The sequence below is a fragment of the Naumovozyma castellii genome, chromosome 7 (genome assembly GCF_000237345.1).
Source record: "Naumovozyma castellii chromosome 7, complete genome".
NCBI classification, from domain to species: Eukaryota; Fungi; Ascomycota; class Saccharomycetes; order Saccharomycetales; family Saccharomycetaceae; genus Naumovozyma; species Naumovozyma castellii.
In genome coordinates, this window is record NC_016497.1 from 27,630 (window position 1) to 47,222 (window position 19,593).

The window sequence follows — 19,593 nt, forward strand, 5'->3', positions numbered from 1 at the left end:
GTTATATATATATATAAATATATATTTATATATTGAGACATATAGAGAGAGGCAGATGTACAGGATATTAACAGGAGGGCTCAGTCGGTGATCCCCTTCCTCTTGGCCCTCTTCAGCTTCTTGCGGATCACCAGGGTGGGCACAGAACACACAAAGTTCTGCAGACTGGAAAGCATGATGGACAATGGGACACAGAGGGCCACTGGTTTCAGACCATGGATCATCTCGTTCAGCAGGTGCTTTGGGTATGGGTGTGTCAAGGACAGGGCCACCACGTCCACGTCGTCCACCACTGCACTGATACAGTCGAACATGTGCATGACATGCTTTCTGATCCTGCCCACGTTCTTCAACATGAGCGGTTCGTCGAATATGTTAGAGTTCTCCGAATGCACCACATATAATGTGTCCCCGTTGTTTATTACGGCCCCCATAGTGTACGTGAGGGCATACGTGGACTCGCTCGACAGGTCTGTGTATAGTATGTAGCATCGACCAGCAGGCGTAGGTGTTGCTGTGGATTCTGTATTCAAGTACGCACCTTTACCCTTGGTAAGCAGTTGCATCGCCCTCAGATATCCACCGTCCAGCCTACCAATCTCTACATTGTCATTCTCCTTGCCCTTGATGGACTCCTCGTATTTGGCAATCCATGGTTTGGCCGTATCCAGGATATCATTGATACTGGAGCAAAAATTGGGTAGAACTTTCATCCCCAAGTCGTAATTGAAGGCTTCATCAATCTCTACATCGTTTTCAATGTCACTCACTTGTTCTTCGTCGGACTCTTCTTCCTCCTCCTCGTCGGAATCCTCTTCCTCTTCTTCTTCATCATCCTCGTCATCTTCGTCGGAATCTTCTAATTCACCTTCTTTCTTGGTTTTTTTCAATAGTCTTCTCTCCTCTCTTCTCTTCTTCCTCCTATTATACCTGTCGATATTCTCATTGACATTTTGTAACCTCATAGAGGGATCCTGTCTCAATACGGTCCATTTTAAAAACTCTTCCTCTCTAATTCTACTAGATGCTCTGCTTCTGGATCTCGATCTGCTCTTGGACCCACTCAGCGAGCCAATATTACCACCGGTCTGACTGGTACCCATAGTCGCAGCCCCCGCCGATATCGCATTACTCTTCTTAATCCTGGATCTACCTCTCTCAATTTGTTCCGCATCAAATTGCACACCAGTGGAAGGTGCACTAGTTCTGGGACTCAAATCAGTACTCTTGGAGGGTGTCAACATGTTGTCTGCATCTTCCAATTTCTGAGGAGGCAACAATTTGTCCTCAGTGGGGAGTGGATTGGACTCCGAATGGTGTAGGGGGGCCTCTTTGCCCTCCGGAGTGGTCAGAAGGATACTCTTATGACCCTTCCCGTGTTTGCTGTTGCTGTTACTGTGGTTGGTACTCATTTGCAGCTAGTGGAACGACGTCTCTTTCTTGTTTAGACGCAATGGTTCTCGTGTTGGTCCACTTAAGTGGTGTTTAGTCAAATTTCTTATTGGCGCAATCTTCAAAATCATCAATTAATGGATAAATTATTATTATGCTGTGATAACAACGACAGGGGCAGAACCATCAAACAAAGCGCAATGACCACCATAAACGATACCCACATGGCAGTGCTGGACTTGAAGACCACCCAGTTCAGTTTGCCCGCCAAGAGGATCTTTGACTCGCAAACTACACAGGATTTCCAATCATCCATTGCTCTCAACAGGTTGAGATTCTTTCTACAAAAATATATATCCATGGTGACCAACGTACAGACACCGCCAGAAGGTACTTTATCTTCAGTGACACTGGTGAACTCCATTGTTCAGTTGCTAAACCATCTATCCACTCTCATTGATGAAACACCGCCCCTAGTGGGACCAAGAAGATATGGGAATTTGGCATGCAGAGACTGGCATACTAAGATGGAGGCTCAATTACCTGCTCTATTAAACGAAATACTAGACCCATATTTACCTAAAGTCTCCGGAGAATCCTCATCCATGCATCCTTGTATACAGGAATTAAACTATTACATAAGTAATGCGTTTGGTTCCTCTACCAGGTTGGATTTTGGTACAGGTCACGAGTTGTCATTCATGGCATTCATTGCTGCCATTGATATGTTAGGCCTTTGGACAGATGGAATGCAAGGAACGGATATTCTACTATTGTTCAATACATATTATGCCCTAGTGAGAAAATTGATCCTGACGTATACTTTGGAACCAGCAGGATCTCATGGTGTTTGGGGATTGGATGATCATTTCCACCTGGCATACATCCTGGGTAGCTCTCAATGGATAAGGAACGCCCCCATGAGACCCAGGGACGTCAAGGATATCAGTCTCGTGAAACAATATGCCAAATCCAATTTGTATTGCCAATGTATTGCATTCATCTTCCAAGTGAAATCGGGTCCCTTCTCTGAACATTCCCCCATACTGTATGACATCGCTACGAGTGTTACCACTTGGTCGAAAGTGCAGAGGGGTCTAATCAAAATGTACATGGATGAAGTGTTGAAAAAGTTCCCCGTGGTACAACACTTCTGGTTTGGAGACGGATTCTATCCATGGATCAATCAACATACGGGGAAGCCATTGCCTATCTATGAGCATTCTCCAGAGGATGACGAAACTGAACAAGAGAGAGAAATACAGCAATATGCTCCTCATTGGCACAAAGAGAATGCTCATGTTAGGACAGCCAAACCTGGTATTACTGCAATGCCTTCAGTGACGAATACAAGAACCAATATGGCACCTCCTTCATCAAGAATGATGAACTCGCATGATCCAACAATATCGTCTCTTCTGAAAAGGTCCACAAGAGATCAGGCAAGAAGGTAACGACCGATACTATAATCATCTTTAGCATAGACAATATATAAGTATACTTATATATATAACACATTCATTTTTCCCTTCTTTACTGATGTTCCTTTGTTCATCGTTTGAAGATAAAAAAATATATACATATATCAAAATGATTGATTCTTCGAACTACAACGACAAACTTGACAGAACAAGCAAGCAAGCACACAAGCACGCAAGAGGACAATGGATTTCAATTCCCGACCAGCAAATAGGGTGCTAAAGGGGAAAGATGGTGGGAACTGGAAGAGGGGTTTCGATATCTTTGTCGATCCAAATAAAGGCAAACCGAAACGGAGACTAGAGCATGTTGATGGTCAACACGTTAAAACTAGCAACAATATATCATTGAGCCGATTACCAGTAGTTCCAGTTAAGGAGAGAAAAGTACTGACTGAAAAGACGAACAATTTCTCCACACTACTCTCCCAAAGTCGTCACACGTCACATAAGAGCTCCAAGATGAATGAGATATCTATCTTGAAACCAGTGCAGTTTACTTCAATTTCCAAGAAACAAGTCGAAATAGCAAAACCATTAAAATCTATAAATAATATAATGGACAATGTAACAATACGGCAATCTGATACGTTGAATGTAGAACCTCCCAGATCCAAACGACCTTATTTGAATTATCCCCTGCCAAAGAAACTATCAAGGACGTCAACTTCAGATGTTTCATCACGAGACAACTCCAATAATGAACCTAAGATATTTGTAACATCTCTACAAAAGTATTTATGTGACTTGGATACCATGATGAAGACATCCAAAAAGTTTAGTTATGATTCAGTATGGACCATAAATTCTATTACAAAATTATCAGATTTTGAATTGCAAGTGACTACCCAGATGTCACCACAATTGATTATCCTACATAATAAAACATCCATTAATAATATTCCCATACTAAAATTTATTCATGACGTTTCCATCAATACCAAAATTCAAGTCACGGAGTCACTCAAGTTGGCAATTAATTCAAAATCTTTCATCAAAGTATCAGATGATATTAATTGGTATATTGATTGGAAGTTTATACCATCACAATAGCTGAGATTATCATGTAACATTATAATGCATTAAATCTATAAATTAAATAATTTCTAATTCACTGTCACTACTACTATCACTACTACTGCCCTCTATGGCCAATAAATCATTCGCACTAATAGGTTTCCTCTTTTGACCAAAATTTTCTTGCCAGATTCTCTCTCGACGGTCTCGACGTTCAATTAATTCATTTCTTGTAGGAGCAAGAATAACATGACTTTTCCTAAAATGTAACAAATCGTTCACTTTATCTTTCTTCCCACTCATTTGCTCACTTAATGTATCCTTCTCCTCCTTACTATGGGTCGTTCTTAAGACATTGGCAATCTTACCATGTGTTGGATCAAATCCTAATCTTTGAATAACACCACTTTGTAAAGTTGTCTCTGTAGCACGCTTCATCTGTTTCACTTCCATAGCACTTCGTTCCCCCAAGTCATCTGAAGCTCTATTACCAATGGCCTTACTCAATTCCTTATCAATCCGTGTCCATTTCTTGTCATCTTGGATCTTTCTTCTCTTACTGTTCAAATTGTTCAACATATCAGGATTTTGAAACTTTTCGTCAAAAAATGCCTTGGCTGAATTGTTATTGGAAAAATGTCTATTTCTTAAATCAAATTGATCCTTATTAATGGACCCAAAGCTTGCACTAACACTAAAGTTTTGTCTATTCTTCCTTGAATGACGAGTCTCACCATTCTTCTTCCTATATAACGTAGGATTGTTTTCCACTTTTGTTGGTGCTCCAAGGGCAAAACTCCCATTTAATTCAATTCTTTTGGAATTATTATCTCTAAATCGAATCTCTTGATGGTAGTCACATCTATCTTCCTTCGACATATTGATTGGTGTGTTACATAAGGTGCCATTCCTTGACGTCACTTTACAAAATCCTAAATCTTTGCTACTTCCGATCTCCAATATGCATTTAAAGTCATGGTTTATTCGAAGATTAAATGATTTAATGAATTGGCCCTTCCCAGAGGGTCTCCAGGGGAACACTTCAGGATTTAAAATGGCAATCACATCACCAACTCGAAGATTGTAATATCTTTCAACTCCACCTTTACCAAAGATGTAAACATCTAATTTGTGTTGAAAATCTGTCATGGTAAATTTTAAGTATTTTTTAGGCTTATCTGTGGTGGTAAACTTGGCGTCACCTTTCGCACTGATAATACCTAATGCTGCCCAATTCGAATACTGTGGTTCACTAAATTTGGGAGGGCGAACTTTAGCAAATAACTTACTCAGTCGAAGTATCTTGATATTATGTAACATCTTCCTTAACTCAGATTGTGGAATGTATCGTTTCTTCAGCCAAATATTGGAGTACTCTTCAATTTCATTGACTTGTATGGGTTTAAATTCTTGTTTGCCACCCTGATCTTGGAACGTATGTACCCTAGCATTCATCATATTCTCCATTTTCTGGATTTTCCCTTCTTCTTCCTTCTTGCTCTTTTGAAACTTCTCCATAAAATAAGTTGTGGTATTAGAAGGAAGCTGACCTGATTTCTCTCTGATCCTCAACTCATTTGGATTTTCATGAGGTATTTCCATCTCATTAGTTGACTTCTTCATTGCCACGGGTACATTAGTTTCCGTCTTCTTTACAGGGGAGCAAGGTACTTGAAGTTGTTGGAAATTTGGGTCCAGTAGTTTCTTACTTTCCTGTTTCTCCTTAATCCTATTTAATAGATCCTGTCTTTTACGTTCAACATTCTCCAGGTCTCGAAGTATGGCTTCTTCATCTTGCTCATCTGATGATACATTATCGTAAGGGTCTGTGGTCAGCACTTCTCTTGGATCATTCATTTAAAGTATAACAGCTGGCGTAATCTCTAATAGAGATACCCAACGGATTTCAGTTTTTAGTTACTGTTTTCAGTATCTTTTGTTACTATCTAAAGTGAATTATTCAGTTGATTGATTGATTGTTATGGCGACGCGAACTCGTTGTTGCGTACAAATATTTGTTGTTATTAAACGGAGAATATGCTGTTGTGTTGTTGTTCATTTAATATTAATGTTATGTTATAACGTATATAGGGGTAATGTTACATATACATATCAATCTTTTATTTTCTTAGTATCCTTGTTGTCGTCGTTGTCGACTTCTTCAACTGAACGCTTCAAGGTTGGCGTTCCGTTAGGAGTTGTGGTCTTGCTAGAAAATGGCGCAAATAACGTCGTTTGAAATGGAGATTTATTAATTGGCAAGCCATCCTGCTTCTTGGTCTGTGAATGGTTGTTGGAAGCAAATAGAAAAGCCGGTTTATTTTGAGTTGGCAAAGTGAATGGATTGGAGCTACCAAACGATGGTTCTAATGATCTTCGATTAATTTGTAATACTTTTTCACCTTGTGGAACTTGTTTCTCTATAGAATCATCTGTATTGGACATTGAAAAAGGAAGGAGGTTTATTTTTGAGGGACCTAAGGTGGTCTTAGTGGCTCCTTCTGTATTCTCTTTTTGAGAACTCTCGAGGTCAGGAGTCCTGGATGGTGAAGCTTGTGACTCCAATTTTGACAACTTTCTCTCCAGTAATGTGGTCTTCATCTGGGATTGTTGTTTGCCCTCTAGAAAAGCTTTTTTCTTGACTTCTGCGAGTTCATTATCAAATTTCACTCTTAGTTCACGTTCTACTTCTTTTCTTAGTTCCTCTTCGATGGCTGTTTCAGTCGTTAGTCCCTGGCGTTTTAACTTTTTTTCATACTCTTCCTCTAACTCCTTTCTTCTCTTCTCAATAACCCTGTTTATTTTCTCCTCCGATGGTAACCTTATTCGCTTCTTCAAATTTTCTTCTGCATCAGCAATTCGTTGCATGATTATCTCCTCTTGCTTTTCCTCCCATTCGCTCTTCATTTTTTCAATATCAATGGGTTCAGATCCTCCTGTTGGTTTAGAGTCGTAATATTCTTTCTCTTTCTCTTCTAATAACTTCTTCTTTTCTTCCTCTAATTGTTTTTTAAATTCTTCCTTCAAAGTGGTTATTAACTCAGTCTTCTCTACCTCAAAGGACTCCTTCAAATGTGCAATGGTTTCCGAATTGATGGCACTTCCATCAGCAACAGATATTACTCCATTTTGATTCTTGAGGGTTTCTAATTGGGATTTTAGTGAGTTAACTTCTTCTGTCAATTTCTTGTTCAGTTCTAGCGAGGAGTTAACAGTTTCCTGCAAGTTTTCTTCAATCTTCTTTGAATTCTCTACCGAATCCGAGAGTTCCTTTTCTAAGGCGGTAATCACATCTGGGTTATCTGGTTTTTGCTTTAATTGAGATTCAACTTCTTGGATTCGTTTCCTTTCTTCGTCTAGATCAATTTCTAATTTGCTTTTTGCATCTATTAAATCAGTAATTTCAGCCGTTAGAGATGCATTTTGGGCCTTTGCAGCATCCAATTTCTCGTGCGCTTGTTTCTTTAAACGGTTAAACCTATCATTCAAATCTTCATTGTCTTTGGTTTTAGTATCCAGTTGTGTTTTTAGGGTTGAAAGTTCTTCCATTAGTTTATTGTGCTCCTCAAGATCAACTTGTTGTCTTTTCATCAAAATCTCTCTTGATCTAAGTTTCCAACGTTCATTCTCCTCAGAAAGTAGCGTTAATTGTTGATCCTTCTCCATAATTGAATTCTTCAATCTTTCAACTTTGTCTTTTAAGGGATTCATTTCATTTTTTAAGAGCTCTAATTTTGTGTGTATAATATTATTTTCCTTATCATTTTCTCGAAGTTTTTGTTGAAGTTGTTCATTGGTTTCTTTTAATGTATTTAGCTCATTCAATTGTTTAACGGCTTCCTTATGTTGTTCCGTGGTCGTCATTTCGCCGGATACCTCGGATTCAAGACCTTTAAAGGACTGTCTCGTTTCATCCAAAGAGTTTTTCAAATTTTCCACTTGTTCTCGTAGAGAGTAAACCTCTCGTTGCGAAATGTCTAACTTAATATCAAGACCATCTCGTTCACGACGTAGTGCAAGTATCAGTTCATTTTTATCAGAAGTATCATTGACGACCGTTTCATCGGTATCATTTGATGTTGTCGATCCCTCGGAGGTTATGAATGATCTTTTTCCCTTCTGAATGTGTATTTGGAAATTTAAATTATCTATAGTTTCTTTAAACTCATCGACTTGGAGCTCATGGTTAAACTTCTCATCTAATAATTTCTGTCTATATGCTGATATGGCATCCTCGTATGCCGCAATATTGGCCTTTAATCCATCTAACGAAGTTTTGTACGCCTTATTTTCAGCTTCCATTTTTTCTATCAGTGTAGACGATTCAGACAGTTTATGTAGCTGCTCTTTATAAGTATTTTCTTTCTCTTCAAAGGACTTAGTTTTCTCAACCATCTCGTTTTCCAAAGTTGTAATTTTATTTTCCAGAGAGCTTAAACTATTCTTAAGATTCTCAGTTTCGGTTGCCTTATCTTGTATTATCTTTTGGTCATCTTCGCATTTGGCCTTTTGCTTCTGTAAAAGTGAGTTCATCGAAGAACACTCTTGAGTTAGTTCGGCAAGTTGCTGATCCAACTGCTCCTTTCCTTCCATTGCATCATCAACTATCTGTCGTTGTTTGTTGAGATCTTTTTGCAGTCTATTCTTAGTCTCTTCCGCTAAGTTCAAAAGGTCGCGATATTGGTTTATTTCCAATTGTTTTTCCTTAAGCTCATTCTTCAATTTCTCAAAATCTTGATCAACCCTAGGTAATGATGACGATCCATTAGTATTTTGAGATAGCGTCTTTTCTAAATCACTAATTTTCAATCTTTGAATGTTTATTTTGGTGAGTTCTTTGTTTAGTTCAACTTGGAGTTTATCATTAGTGGTAGTCAAACTATCGAGTCTCTTTTGATACCAGTTGATTTGGGAGTTTTTCTTTGCCTCAAAATCCTTAACTTCTTTAATCTTATCTTCTAGTTGAATTTTTGATTTTTTTAGTAATCTCTCAGATATGCTGTCATGTTCTTTATAATAAGTTTCGCGTTCTTGCATCAAATTTATCTTTTGCTCTAACTCATTCTTTACTGTTGATAATCTGGAACCTAAGGTCTCTTTCTCTTGAGTAGCGGCTGCAAGCTTAGAAAGGGTGTTTTCATTATCTTTTGAATATTGTAAGAGGTTCTGTTTATAAGATTCGATTTCCTTCTGTAATATAGATATTTTAGCTTGGGTCGTTTCATTTTCACGGGAATGTTTTATATTTTCAGCATTATGGTCATTTAACAGCGTTTCATAATGTTCGTATTTCTTGACCGCCAAATCATACTTCTTATGAAGTAATTCTAAACTATCCTCTAGCATTTTACTCTTCTTTTCCGCAATTGCTCGTTGGGAAGTCTCTTTTATTATGGCATTATTTAGATCATATTTTTCTTTCTTCAGTTTAATAATAGATTGATTTAGTACCTTAGCCTTTTCTTCTGCGAGATGAGAATCCAACGACGACATTCTTTCCAATTTAGTCAATTGTTCTTCCTTCTTTTGTAATTGTGATCTTAATTCTTCAGTAGGAGTTTGTTCTCCAGTGTTCTGAAGCGATAGTAGTTTGTACGCATCCTTTTCCTTTTGGAGTTTTTCAAGCTTTGAAGTTAATCCATTTATGCTTTCTTGCAGTTTAGCTATCTTTTCCTTGGATTCATTTCTTGTTATTTTCTGAACAGATTTTGTATCACTAGATTCCAATTGTTCGGCAAGGTTCCGAGTGGTTGTTAGTAGTTCCATATTTTGTTTTTGAAGGACCGATATATCATGAAATTTCACTAATCTTTCTGAGATAATCTTTTGAGAATCACTGTCATTTTGACTGTTTCGACTTTTTATTATCTTTCTTAGGAATGTAATCTCATCTGGAGTTAATAAATGTTGTTGATGCTTTTTCAAGTCCAGATTTAATAGTAAAAACTGAACCTGATGTGCAAGGTCAACACGTTGGCTCATTAGCACATTAATATTTTCTGTTTGCTCCTTAAGCCTTCTATTCTCGGTAGTTAACTCTTTTATTCTTATATCACTTTCCCTTTCTGTCTCTTCCAAAAGACCCGTAATTTGCATTAGTTCTTGTTCTAATGTTTGATTTCTATCCTTTAAGGAATTCACCGTAGGTAATTGATTTTCCAACTCTATGACAAACAATTCAACTTGTTCTTGTAGGTAATCCTTTTGACGTTTCTCCTTAATTAGTTGTTCCTTGAGTAATACCAATTCATTATCACTTGTCGATTCTTCATTCTCAGTCAAGTACTGTTCAATAAAGTCATTTAGGTGGACGTTTTCCAGTTCTGATTTCTCCAATGATTTCTTAATGTCTACCAATTCGTGAAGCAGTCTATCCTTCTCCAAAGTACTAGTTCCACCAGTTGTTTCCTTTGTGGTGTTCTTTAGATATTCAATATGCTCTTTCAATAAATCATTTTCATGTTGTGTTAATGTCATTTCTCGTGTAAAACTTTCCTTAAGTTCATTGAGATCGTTTTCTAGTGATTTTTTTTTGAATAGTTCATCCGATACAGTGGTAGTCAATTCATTATTTCTTTCTTTGAAAGCTTTATTTTCCTCAAGCAGTAGTTCATATTGCTTTTCAAGAGAGTGGAGAGCGTCTTTAGCATTTCGTAGTTCATTTGAAGATGAAGTTTTTAAGGTGTAAAATTTATTTGACATCTCTGAAAGTTCCTTTCTTGATGTTTCTTCATATGTCTTCATCGATGAGTAAGCATTCTTTAGCTCTTCAAAATCTTTGACCTTTCTTTCATATTTTGATTTCAATCCTTTAGTTTCTGATTTAAAGTTATTCAATTGAGTCCGTATGTCAATGTTATCGTTTTGCAATTCTAAATAGGCGGTTGATTTTTTTTCCAATGCTGCATCACAGCTTGATAACTTTTTTGATAGGTTCATTAAGTCTGAAGTTAGGAGTTGATGGTCCCTCTTGAAAGTTTCATTCTCTTTAATCACATCATCCGACGCTAGGTCGGTCTTACTTATGTCTTGATGTTGGGCATATTGCTGTTCCCATTGAATACACTTGCTCTCTAATTGCTTTTTATCCTGAATAAGTAATTCTTTTTCTTTCTGGAGTAGTTCAAGATCATTCTTCACAGTATCAAACTGCGAGGACATTTTAGATTTAAAATTATCAATGGTAGCGTTCAGTCTATCCTTCTCCTGTTCGGAGGAGAGCAGCTTGGCGTTTATCTTCTCCAATACGGTTGGTTCAATGGTTTCTAAGTCGGTGGCAGTAACTTCCAATGAAGTCGCCAGATTATTCAAATTGACCATTTTGTATTTGCTGTTACTTGAAATGTGAAATTATTCAATTGGCTAACGAGACAATTCCAGCAACAATAGTTTCTCCAGCAATGTCTCTAAAGATTGGTATTGGGATATGTTCTAACTGAAGAAACCCTTTAGCCTTTCTTTCTTGTCTTGTCCTACATATCAAGAAGGTTGGTGTCCTGTCTTGTCTTGTCTTGTTTAACCTTATTCTCAAATATCTCCAACCCATTCTGAAGACTGTTAACCCATACACCCAATAATGTATGGGTCTTAATACCAATTTAATTTTTATTACTTTTTATTTTTCCAATTTCATTTTTTCACGTCCTCGTCCGTTCATTCAACAGTCTAGGCGGAACCCTTCTAGCAAGAACAGAATACTCTAGGCTGCTCTCTTGCCTGGCTCTCTTTGTAGGTTAGACGGAAGCACGTGAGCTAGCCCCCCCTAGCAATGTCTCGTTATTGTCTCCCTGGAAATTCCATGTGGTTCATATACTTACTTAACAACGACGTATACTGATAAGGTGCTGATTGCATATTAAGGAAACCAAGATTCAAAAATGCAAATGTATGCCTAATAACATTAGAAATCATGGAACAGGACGGGAGGTGTGAATGCAGATGTTACGGATGTGCCAAGTGAACGAATTAACGATCTACCAAAGATGAAATAGTTCCGTAACTAACTAAGATAAACGCCCAAAGACTCCAGAAACGTTATATATCCAGTTGTATTAAAGAATTACAAATAGTCAAGGGACATCACATGTTTCCATCCCGTCTATCTCCCTCTGTGTTTATATATTACCGATTCAATGACAAATTTACTAACATAAATGATAAATGTGTCTCATTTATTTAATACAGTTTCGTCAAGACTTTGACTGGTAAGACCATCACTTTGGAAGTTGAATCTTCTGACACTATTGACAATGTCAAGTCCAAGATTCAAGATAAGGAAGGTATCCCACCTGACCAACAAAGATTAATCTTTGCTGGTAAGCAATTGGAAGATGGTAGAACTTTATCTGACTACAACATCCAAAAGGAATCCACTTTACATTTGGTCCTAAGATTGAGAGGTGGTATCATTGAACCATCTTTGAAGGTTTTAGCTTCCAAGTACAACTGTGACAAATCTGTTTGCCGTAAGTGTTACGCTAGATTACCACCAAGAGCTACCAACTGTAGAAAGAGAAAGTGTGGTCACACTAACCAATTGCGTCCAAAGAAGAAGTTAAAATAGTCGATTTCGCCACATTATATCATATTATTCCAAAAGATTTATATTGTGTCATCAATCTTCTTTGTATTTCATTCATAACAAAAATCTATACTTCCATTAAATAAAATTAATTAAACAACTTTAACGGTTTTCCATTGTTTTTACTTCTTTGAATTAAAAAAAAATATGCAAAATAAATTAAGAATATACAAATTATACAACAAAGGAAATAAACGTTCTTGTTCTTCCTTCAATGAGTAAATTAACTGACTAATTAACTGTCCTTGACAAAGTAAATATGATTCACTTCATTCATTCTTCGATTTATTGTCCTCTGCAACCTTCATCTGCCAATTTGGACAATATTCTTCCAAGATAGTCTTTACCTTGGGTCTCTTAATTGGCTTAGACAAAAATCCATTCATACCTGCCTCTAAACACTCCTTTATATTACTATCATCAGCAAATGCTGTTAGGGCAACAATTGGATAAGTATAATGTAAATCATTACGGATCATCTTTGTGGATAGCAACCCATCAACTTTCGGCATTTGCACATCCATAAAGATCATGTCGAAATGTTCTCCCTGTTCAACCATAGCTTTAACTTCATTAAAGGCATCTTGACCATCACGTGCTAATTCGATATTTTCAACACCTTCCAAGTTCAACATACGTTTAATAACTTCTTGGTTAACATGATTATCTTCCGCTACTAGAATCTTGAATTTCTTACCAGCATCAGGTACAGTTTGAATCGTTCTTGTTGAAGTAGCTGTCCCTGTACTTTGTAAAAACGGTCTATCCATATTAACTGTTCCCAAAAGATGGTTGTTGTGTTCATTGTTCTTATCATGTGAATGTCTACGTTCTTGATGTGCGTCCTCCTCTTTTCCACCATCTTTGGTTTCTTCATTATCACCCAACTTATCTTCTTCCTTCTCCTCTTGTACATTGTGTAAACTATTAGTAGTACTAAATGTAGTAGTTGAGGATCTCGATTTTCTGCTACGAAGACTCTTTGCCAATTTAAATTTAACTCTTCTGTTTTTCCTACTGGCAGGATTGAACTCATCTTCAAATGGATGATCATCCTCATTAAGTTCTAGTTCTCTCGTTTGCATTAGAGGTACAGTGAATGTGAAAGTACTCCCTACACCGACTTCTGATTTCAATTCCATCGTACCATTCATCATGTTAGCCAATTGCCTACAAATAGATAAACCTAAACCAGTACCACCGTATTGTCTGGAAAGTGTCTGATCACCTTGTACAAATGGTTCAAAGACTGATTTTTGTAACGATGGGTCAATACCTGGACCTGTGTCTTGTACTTCAATGGCGATAACCCATGTCTTGGGATTAGTTAATTCAATACCAAGGTTACCATCTTCATCCTCGTATAACTCAGGCGTTTTCTTGAATTGATTGTTGAACACAGCATCATCATATGAACTCGTACTCGTAGAAACTATGGATTGTGTTTCCATCGATGTGTCATCATTATCATTATCACTGTTGTCTTCCTCCCCTTCATCTTCCTTCTCATCATATTTCTTTTCATCCGATGTGGTGCTTATAATATCATTTGAAGAGGATGAAGTGTTCGAATTGAGGTTCTCTTTAATTTGTACCACTGATTCTGTGGAGGTCTTTGGATCATCTTTCTTAGGGGCTCCTAATATAGCTTTTGCCTTAGTTTCGATAAATTCAGTTCCACTCTTAACAAGGACCTTCTTGAAATTAGATTCTCTACTTAAATTTTCATCATATTCTCCCATCAATTTGATTCTAACGTTAACTTTCCCATCTACCGGCGTAAACTTTAATGCATTGGATACCAAATTCATCACAATTTGAATAATTCTATTTGAATCACCAAATAATATCATTGTTCTAATTATATTGGGAAGGAGTACAATAGATAATCTGACTCTTTGATCCTTTGCAACTTTTCCGAAAATCGATTTAATTTGTAATGCAACATCAGTAATACAGAAGTCGCGTTTTTCTAAAGTGGTTCTCTTTAAAACATTTTTGGAAAACGTTAATAGTTCAGTTAAAATATGTAATAGTAATTCACCTGATCGAAAGATTAACTTCAAACTACTCCGTATCTTGGCAATATCAGTTTCTTCCATAGAAATGGCAGTCATACCAAGAATACCATTCAATGGTGTCCTCAATTCATGCGATATATTTGCAATGAAGATGGTCTTGGCTTCATTGGCAGTTTCAGCCTCAATTTTGGCTGCTTCTAATTGTTTAGTTCTAGCTCTCACTCTATCTTCTAATAATGCATAATGTTGATCGAGCGCATCTGTCATAGCATTAAATGTATCCGTCAAATCTGACAATTCATCAGAGAATAATCTACGATAATCTGGTACTCTTGCCTCTATCAAATTGGCAGAAGTGGTTAATTTCTTAGAACGATTAGAGAGATCTGTATGATCGGTAAATCTACTAATTGAATTTGCTCTTTGTGATGTATTGGCATTTGAGATCATTTCAGTTGCGAAATTACTATCAGACGGGCTAGGTAAATCTGTTGTCGGCATTGGTGTCGGCGTTAATCCTCTTTGATTAAGATGTCCGTTTGTTGTTGTACTCAAATTATCACCACTGAAATTATGTACCGAGGATGCTGTAGATGGTATATTACTTCTAACATAATGTTTGATTGAACTTGATCTACTTACGTTTTTACTACCCGGTGTCGTTGACTTTAATCCTCTTCCTTCACTCATTAATTCAGTTGCCTTTTGCAGTCGAACAATGGGTTTTACAGCCCAGTGTGCTAGGGGGAAAGTAATTAGAAACACGAATACACCGATGGCAACCACCGTCCCACTAATAATCTTTGCTAATTTTGTGGATGGTGATAGGAAAACAGATTCATCTTGAGACACAATAGCAATCCAATTGACAAAGCTGAAAGTACAAGGTGAGTAACCAACAGCAATATTTTTCGTATAGAAAAACTTTGTCTTCTTAACGGATCCACCTTTACCCTCTCTTAATGCAGTGTTAAGAAATGAGTTGTTCATTATTCGAAATGTGGAGTTTATAACATAAGATGGAGCGCCATATGGTGCAAAGACAAAATGATATGCGTTCAATGTACTTTCATTATTGTAAACACCCGATACGATTGCCACATTTGATTGTTCCAATGCAGTAGTGTCATTAAAGACCGTTTTCAACCCCTCTGCTGACATGACTATTGTAATATATCCATAAACTTTAGAGTCTGTTAAAATTATTGATGGGTTTGCGAATATTGGTAATGACATTGACATTATGTATGTGGACCCATTCAATACAGGGTCTGTCAATATCCCAATGGTTTCCAACGATGAAGATAATGGTTGGTTAGTCGCTAATGGATATAACTTTTTTAATACGGATTCAGGAATAAGATCACCCGTTCCATTATTTGTAGCTGTAAGAACGGCATTAAATGAAGAATCGTATAACTGGGCATTCGAAAATAAATTATTTGACGTAAGAAATTTTTGAATAACTTGTTCTGAATCCGCCCAATTTTCAGCAGTCTTATTACCTGCCACATAATTTGTTAGGCCAATCTGCAAAGTATCTCTTGAAGAAAGCCAATAACTTTGATAGTATAAATAATTCAAATTTTGATCTATCTGGGATGATTTCAACTGTGCTGCGATGTATAAACGATCAGATCTTAGGTTCTTGTAATTTGATGTAAAGTAAACACCTGTTGTGATAGCAAGGATAACCAAAGAGCAAAGAGCCACGACACTGACCAATACTGTTAATTGGGTTCGGATGCCCAATCTGAATGGCGGCTTCAGCACATACCACTTGCTGAGATTGACTTTCATCGTGTGTGTTTATTCTAAGGAAGGTGCAGTATATGGAAAACGGGGAAAATGGTATGCAGTAGGTGGTTATTGAATGTTTTTTGGTTGTTGGCTTATAAGTTGTAGTTGATCAAGAAAATGGAGAAAATAAAAATAGTATGCCACGCGAAAAACGGCAGTGTTTTTGTTCCGGGATGAGAAGTTTCGAGTATATTCTCCCAATAGAGGACATACAGGAGAGAAAGTTGCTTTAATTTTCTAATAAAATTGGAAGTTGAGCACTAGTTCAGTTTTGGATTGACTTGGAAGATAATTAATTTTTATTTATTTTGGATGCAATAGTATCATATTTTTATCTGTTGCAAAGCTTTAATATCAAATAATTCTCATTAAAAAAATAAATAAATTTTGGAATGGTAAAAATATTAAATTAAATCTCTAAATAAGTATGATTATATATCGATAATGACTAGACAAAAATAGTTTTTCATAGTGAAAGCAGGGGTAAGGAAAAATCAGGCAGAAAAGAAAAATTCACTTTACGAATTCATAAAAGAAGGTAACATAGAGCCAGTATTCTATCCTGTTCATCAAACTTCCAATCTTTTGAGTTTATAGTAGTTGTAATCAGATTTTCAAACATTGCGAATGGTTTTCTAATTATTTTTTTAAAAGTGGAATTTAGTTGATTGACTGTTTCCTTGCAAAACTCCCAAGTATTCTGAAAGTAACTCCAAGAGTAATCATTCGGAGTTGTTCTCTCCAAGTACAGTAGATTTTTATTTGATTTTAAATGTATCAATGAGGATAAGGGGCCTGGTCTTGTCTGATGAGCGATTTTTTCCAAAGGTAACCTTTTTGAGCTATTAAATACACAATATGATATTATGTACCCCATTCCTGCTCCGACAGTCAATGAAATACTCCAAACGACCCATTTATTTTTGAAAAAAGAAGTTGAACTGGAACGAACATGTTCTTTCCTCCTATTATTATGGTGTTTCTTCTTATTCTTCTTTTTCTGAGAAGACATCATTGATTCTTTTATCGTTTTCACGTCAATAACTTTGTCATTCATAGATGGGTCACTACTTTCCTCTTCTTCATTATCTGAAGAAGTGGTTGAGGATGATGCTGAGATCACTGTCTTGGAAATGGATTGCATTGTTTTAAACATTTTTAATAAAGCCCTTTCATCATTGATAATAATGATCGGCGATAAGAGAGTAACGAAATTATTTTTCAAAAAATACTTCAATATGCTCTTCACTTTGATCTTCTGTCCTGGTTGACAAATGGGGATAATTGGTGGAGGGACTTTCTTGAATGATAATTCTTCAGAAATTCTATTTAGTAAGGAAACCAACTCTTTTAATTCTTCGAAAATTATTAGAAAAGCAGTAAAATTGTCCATTTCATTTCTTGTTAAGGTATTTAATTGATTTGGGACATGGAAAAGATACTGGTATTGCTTTGGGATAGTCCGATAAAATGAAGGTCCTAATCTACCGAATATCAATATCTGAAACTTCCTTTGTTGACTCTGAGATGAGGATAGAGATAAAGTGGGCATAACAAAAGAATTGGAGATGGTGGAGGAAGATGTTAAGCTCTTGGTAATTGTGCTTGCGATGCCGTCATCGTTATCGCCTGCAGTGACATCCGTGAACTCTGGTAAATATATTGGATTTTGCAATGGGGACGGGTTGTTATAATTCTTACTGCTACCTTCCCCAGCAGAATTTAAACTATTAATCCTATCTACCTCTTCATCTGAGGTATCACTGGAAGATGAAAGAATACTGACTAAATTACTAACTTGTGAAGATTTAGCACTTAAGAGCTGCTTCGAATCAGCCGGTGACTCAATATTCTGCCAAGACCTGGATATTCTGCTACTGGCTTCCATAACTGTGTCATTATCCTTCCTTTCCAGCATTTCCAACACGGATAAATGGGGGTCCAGTAGACTCTTGACACATTCGGACGAGTCATTGTGGTTGTCCATTCCTGCCGACTCTTGTACTTCCTCCAAAACCCTCCAGGTGTGATTCCCTCTGACTAGATCTATGTTCTGCATCTTGTACACTTTTTGCTGATAAGACAAGTACTCCTATTGCTTGTCGAAGATAGAAAGTCCTCATTATTCATTTAAGTCATCCATCAATGATGATCATCTTTCAACTCCGAAAAACGGCGCTCCGGGTAATACAGAGTACGTCCATATATATATGACATTGGTTTATATAATCTACACAACCACGTTGTCGATCAATCTGACCACACGAGTGGTGTCCTTGCGATCCTTCACGTACACTGCACAGCTGATAATCACCTTACCGTCGAACTTGTTAACTTCTTCAAGCGTGGTCCAATCCGCAAACGACACATAGTCCACTTTAAAATCACCTTGATCGATGAAAGGTTGCCATATCTTCTGAACAGTGTCCAACAGAGACTCTCTGGTGCAAACTGCTCTTTGTTGGGTTAGCATTGTTTCTGCCGCGTGCAAACCTCGGTACAAATTGTTAGCAATCTGCAACGATTCATCACATAAATATTTGTTTCTGCTGCTTAGAGCCAGTCCCTCAGTACCTCTCACAATGGGCATCATTATCAATGTGGTGTTGACAAACAACTCATTACACATGGTGTTCAACACGACAAATTGCTGAATGTCCTTCTGGCCGAAATAAGCTACGGTGGGAGTGATGATATTCAAGAACTTCAAAACCACAGTGGCTACCCCACGGAAGAAATTGGGTCTTGTCTTCCCCTCCAACATCTCACTAACACCAAGTACGCTCACAAAGGGTCCTCTTTGCTTTTCTACATCTAATGGGATCCCCTGTGGGTACATGACCTTCGCCGTGGGTGCAAACAGAAGATCCACACCCAATGATTTCAAAAGAGTCATGTCCGCATCCATGGTTCGTGGATACTGATCCAGATCCTCAGTGGGAGCAAATTGTGATGGATTCACAAAGATACTCACCACGGTAAAATCGTTATCCTGCTTGGATTGCTTGATCAATGAGGCATGACCTTCATGAAGACATCCCATGGTGGGGACGAACCCAATCTTGGCGGAACCGGCAAACAACGCACGCCATTGACGTACTTCAGCGATAGTATGGACCACTTTCATCTCAATCCGTCTAGATCTACTGGAATCTGTTTTTTTTTTTGAAAGGTGATGATTCATAGATCTATCGATCGATAACTTCGATGAATTTTTCAACACATGAAAATTTCCCGTTTAGTGTAAACAAACAATTACGTACACGATTGATTGATAACTTGAACTACCAAGAATAAATAATAC

At 37.2% G+C, this 19,593-nt stretch overlaps 9 protein-coding genes across 9 annotated transcripts; 3 read left to right on the top strand and 6 right to left on the bottom strand.

Moving 5' to 3' along the window:
• Window positions 1-80: 80 nt before the first annotated feature.
• IMP21 (Imp21p) lies at window positions 81-1,412 on the bottom strand (the record flags this gene model as incomplete). The annotated part of the gene is made up of 1 exon (XM_003677211.1): window positions 81-1,412. One exon carries the CDS (start codon window positions 1,410-1,412, stop codon window positions 81-83), a length of 1,332 nt encoding a protein of 443 aa, XP_003677259.1.
• A 117-nt stretch (window positions 1,413-1,529) lies between these two features.
• On the top strand, window positions 1,530-2,846 carry RRD1 (peptidylprolyl isomerase RRD1; the record flags this gene model as incomplete). The annotated part of the gene is made up of 1 exon (XM_003677212.1): window positions 1,530-2,846. The coding sequence occupies one exon, from the start codon at window positions 1,530-1,532 to the stop codon at window positions 2,844-2,846; it is 1,317 nt and encodes a 438-aa protein (XP_003677260.1).
• A 210-nt stretch (window positions 2,847-3,056) lies between these two features.
• On the top strand, window positions 3,057-3,923 carry VPR1 (Vpr1p; the record flags this gene model as incomplete). The annotated part of the gene is made up of 1 exon (XM_003677213.1): window positions 3,057-3,923. The coding sequence occupies one exon, from the start codon at window positions 3,057-3,059 to the stop codon at window positions 3,921-3,923; it is 867 nt and encodes a 288-aa protein (XP_003677261.1).
• Window positions 3,924-3,965: 42 nt separating this feature from the next.
• MCM10 (Mcm10p) lies at window positions 3,966-5,744 on the bottom strand (the record flags this gene model as incomplete). Its single annotated transcript, XM_003677214.1, has 1 exon — window positions 3,966-5,744. The coding sequence occupies one exon, from the start codon at window positions 5,742-5,744 to the stop codon at window positions 3,966-3,968; it is 1,779 nt and encodes a 592-aa protein (XP_003677262.1).
• A 255-nt stretch (window positions 5,745-5,999) lies between these two features.
• On the bottom strand, window positions 6,000-11,207 carry MLP2 (Mlp2p; the record flags this gene model as incomplete). Its single annotated transcript, XM_003677215.1, has 1 exon — window positions 6,000-11,207. One exon carries the CDS (start codon window positions 11,205-11,207, stop codon window positions 6,000-6,002), a length of 5,208 nt encoding a protein of 1,735 aa, XP_003677263.1.
• Window positions 11,208-11,764: 557 nt separating this feature from the next.
• RPL40A (ubiquitin-60S ribosomal protein eL40 RPL40A fusion protein) lies at window positions 11,765-12,450 on the top strand (the record flags this gene model as incomplete). Its single annotated transcript, XM_003677216.1, has 2 exons — window positions 11,765-11,772; window positions 12,072-12,450. The coding sequence occupies 2 exons, from the start codon at window positions 11,765-11,767 to the stop codon at window positions 12,448-12,450; spliced, it is 387 nt and encodes a 128-aa protein (XP_003677264.1).
• Window positions 12,451-12,737: 287 nt separating this feature from the next.
• SLN1 (histidine kinase) lies at window positions 12,738-16,289 on the bottom strand (the record flags this gene model as incomplete). Its single annotated transcript, XM_003677217.1, has 1 exon — window positions 12,738-16,289. The coding sequence occupies one exon, from the start codon at window positions 16,287-16,289 to the stop codon at window positions 12,738-12,740; it is 3,552 nt and encodes a 1,183-aa protein (XP_003677265.1).
• Window positions 16,290-16,815: 526 nt separating this feature from the next.
• Window positions 16,816-18,348, bottom strand: ATG32 (mitophagy protein ATG32; the record flags this gene model as incomplete). Its single annotated transcript, XM_003677218.1, has 1 exon — window positions 16,816-18,348. One exon carries the CDS (start codon window positions 18,346-18,348, stop codon window positions 16,816-16,818), a length of 1,533 nt encoding a protein of 510 aa, XP_003677266.1.
• A 171-nt stretch (window positions 18,349-18,519) lies between these two features.
• On the bottom strand, window positions 18,520-19,473 carry PAN6 (pantoate--beta-alanine ligase PAN6; the record flags this gene model as incomplete). Its single annotated transcript, XM_003677219.1, has 1 exon — window positions 18,520-19,473. One exon carries the CDS (start codon window positions 19,471-19,473, stop codon window positions 18,520-18,522), a length of 954 nt encoding a protein of 317 aa, XP_003677267.1.
• Window positions 19,474-19,593: the final 120 nt, after the last annotated feature.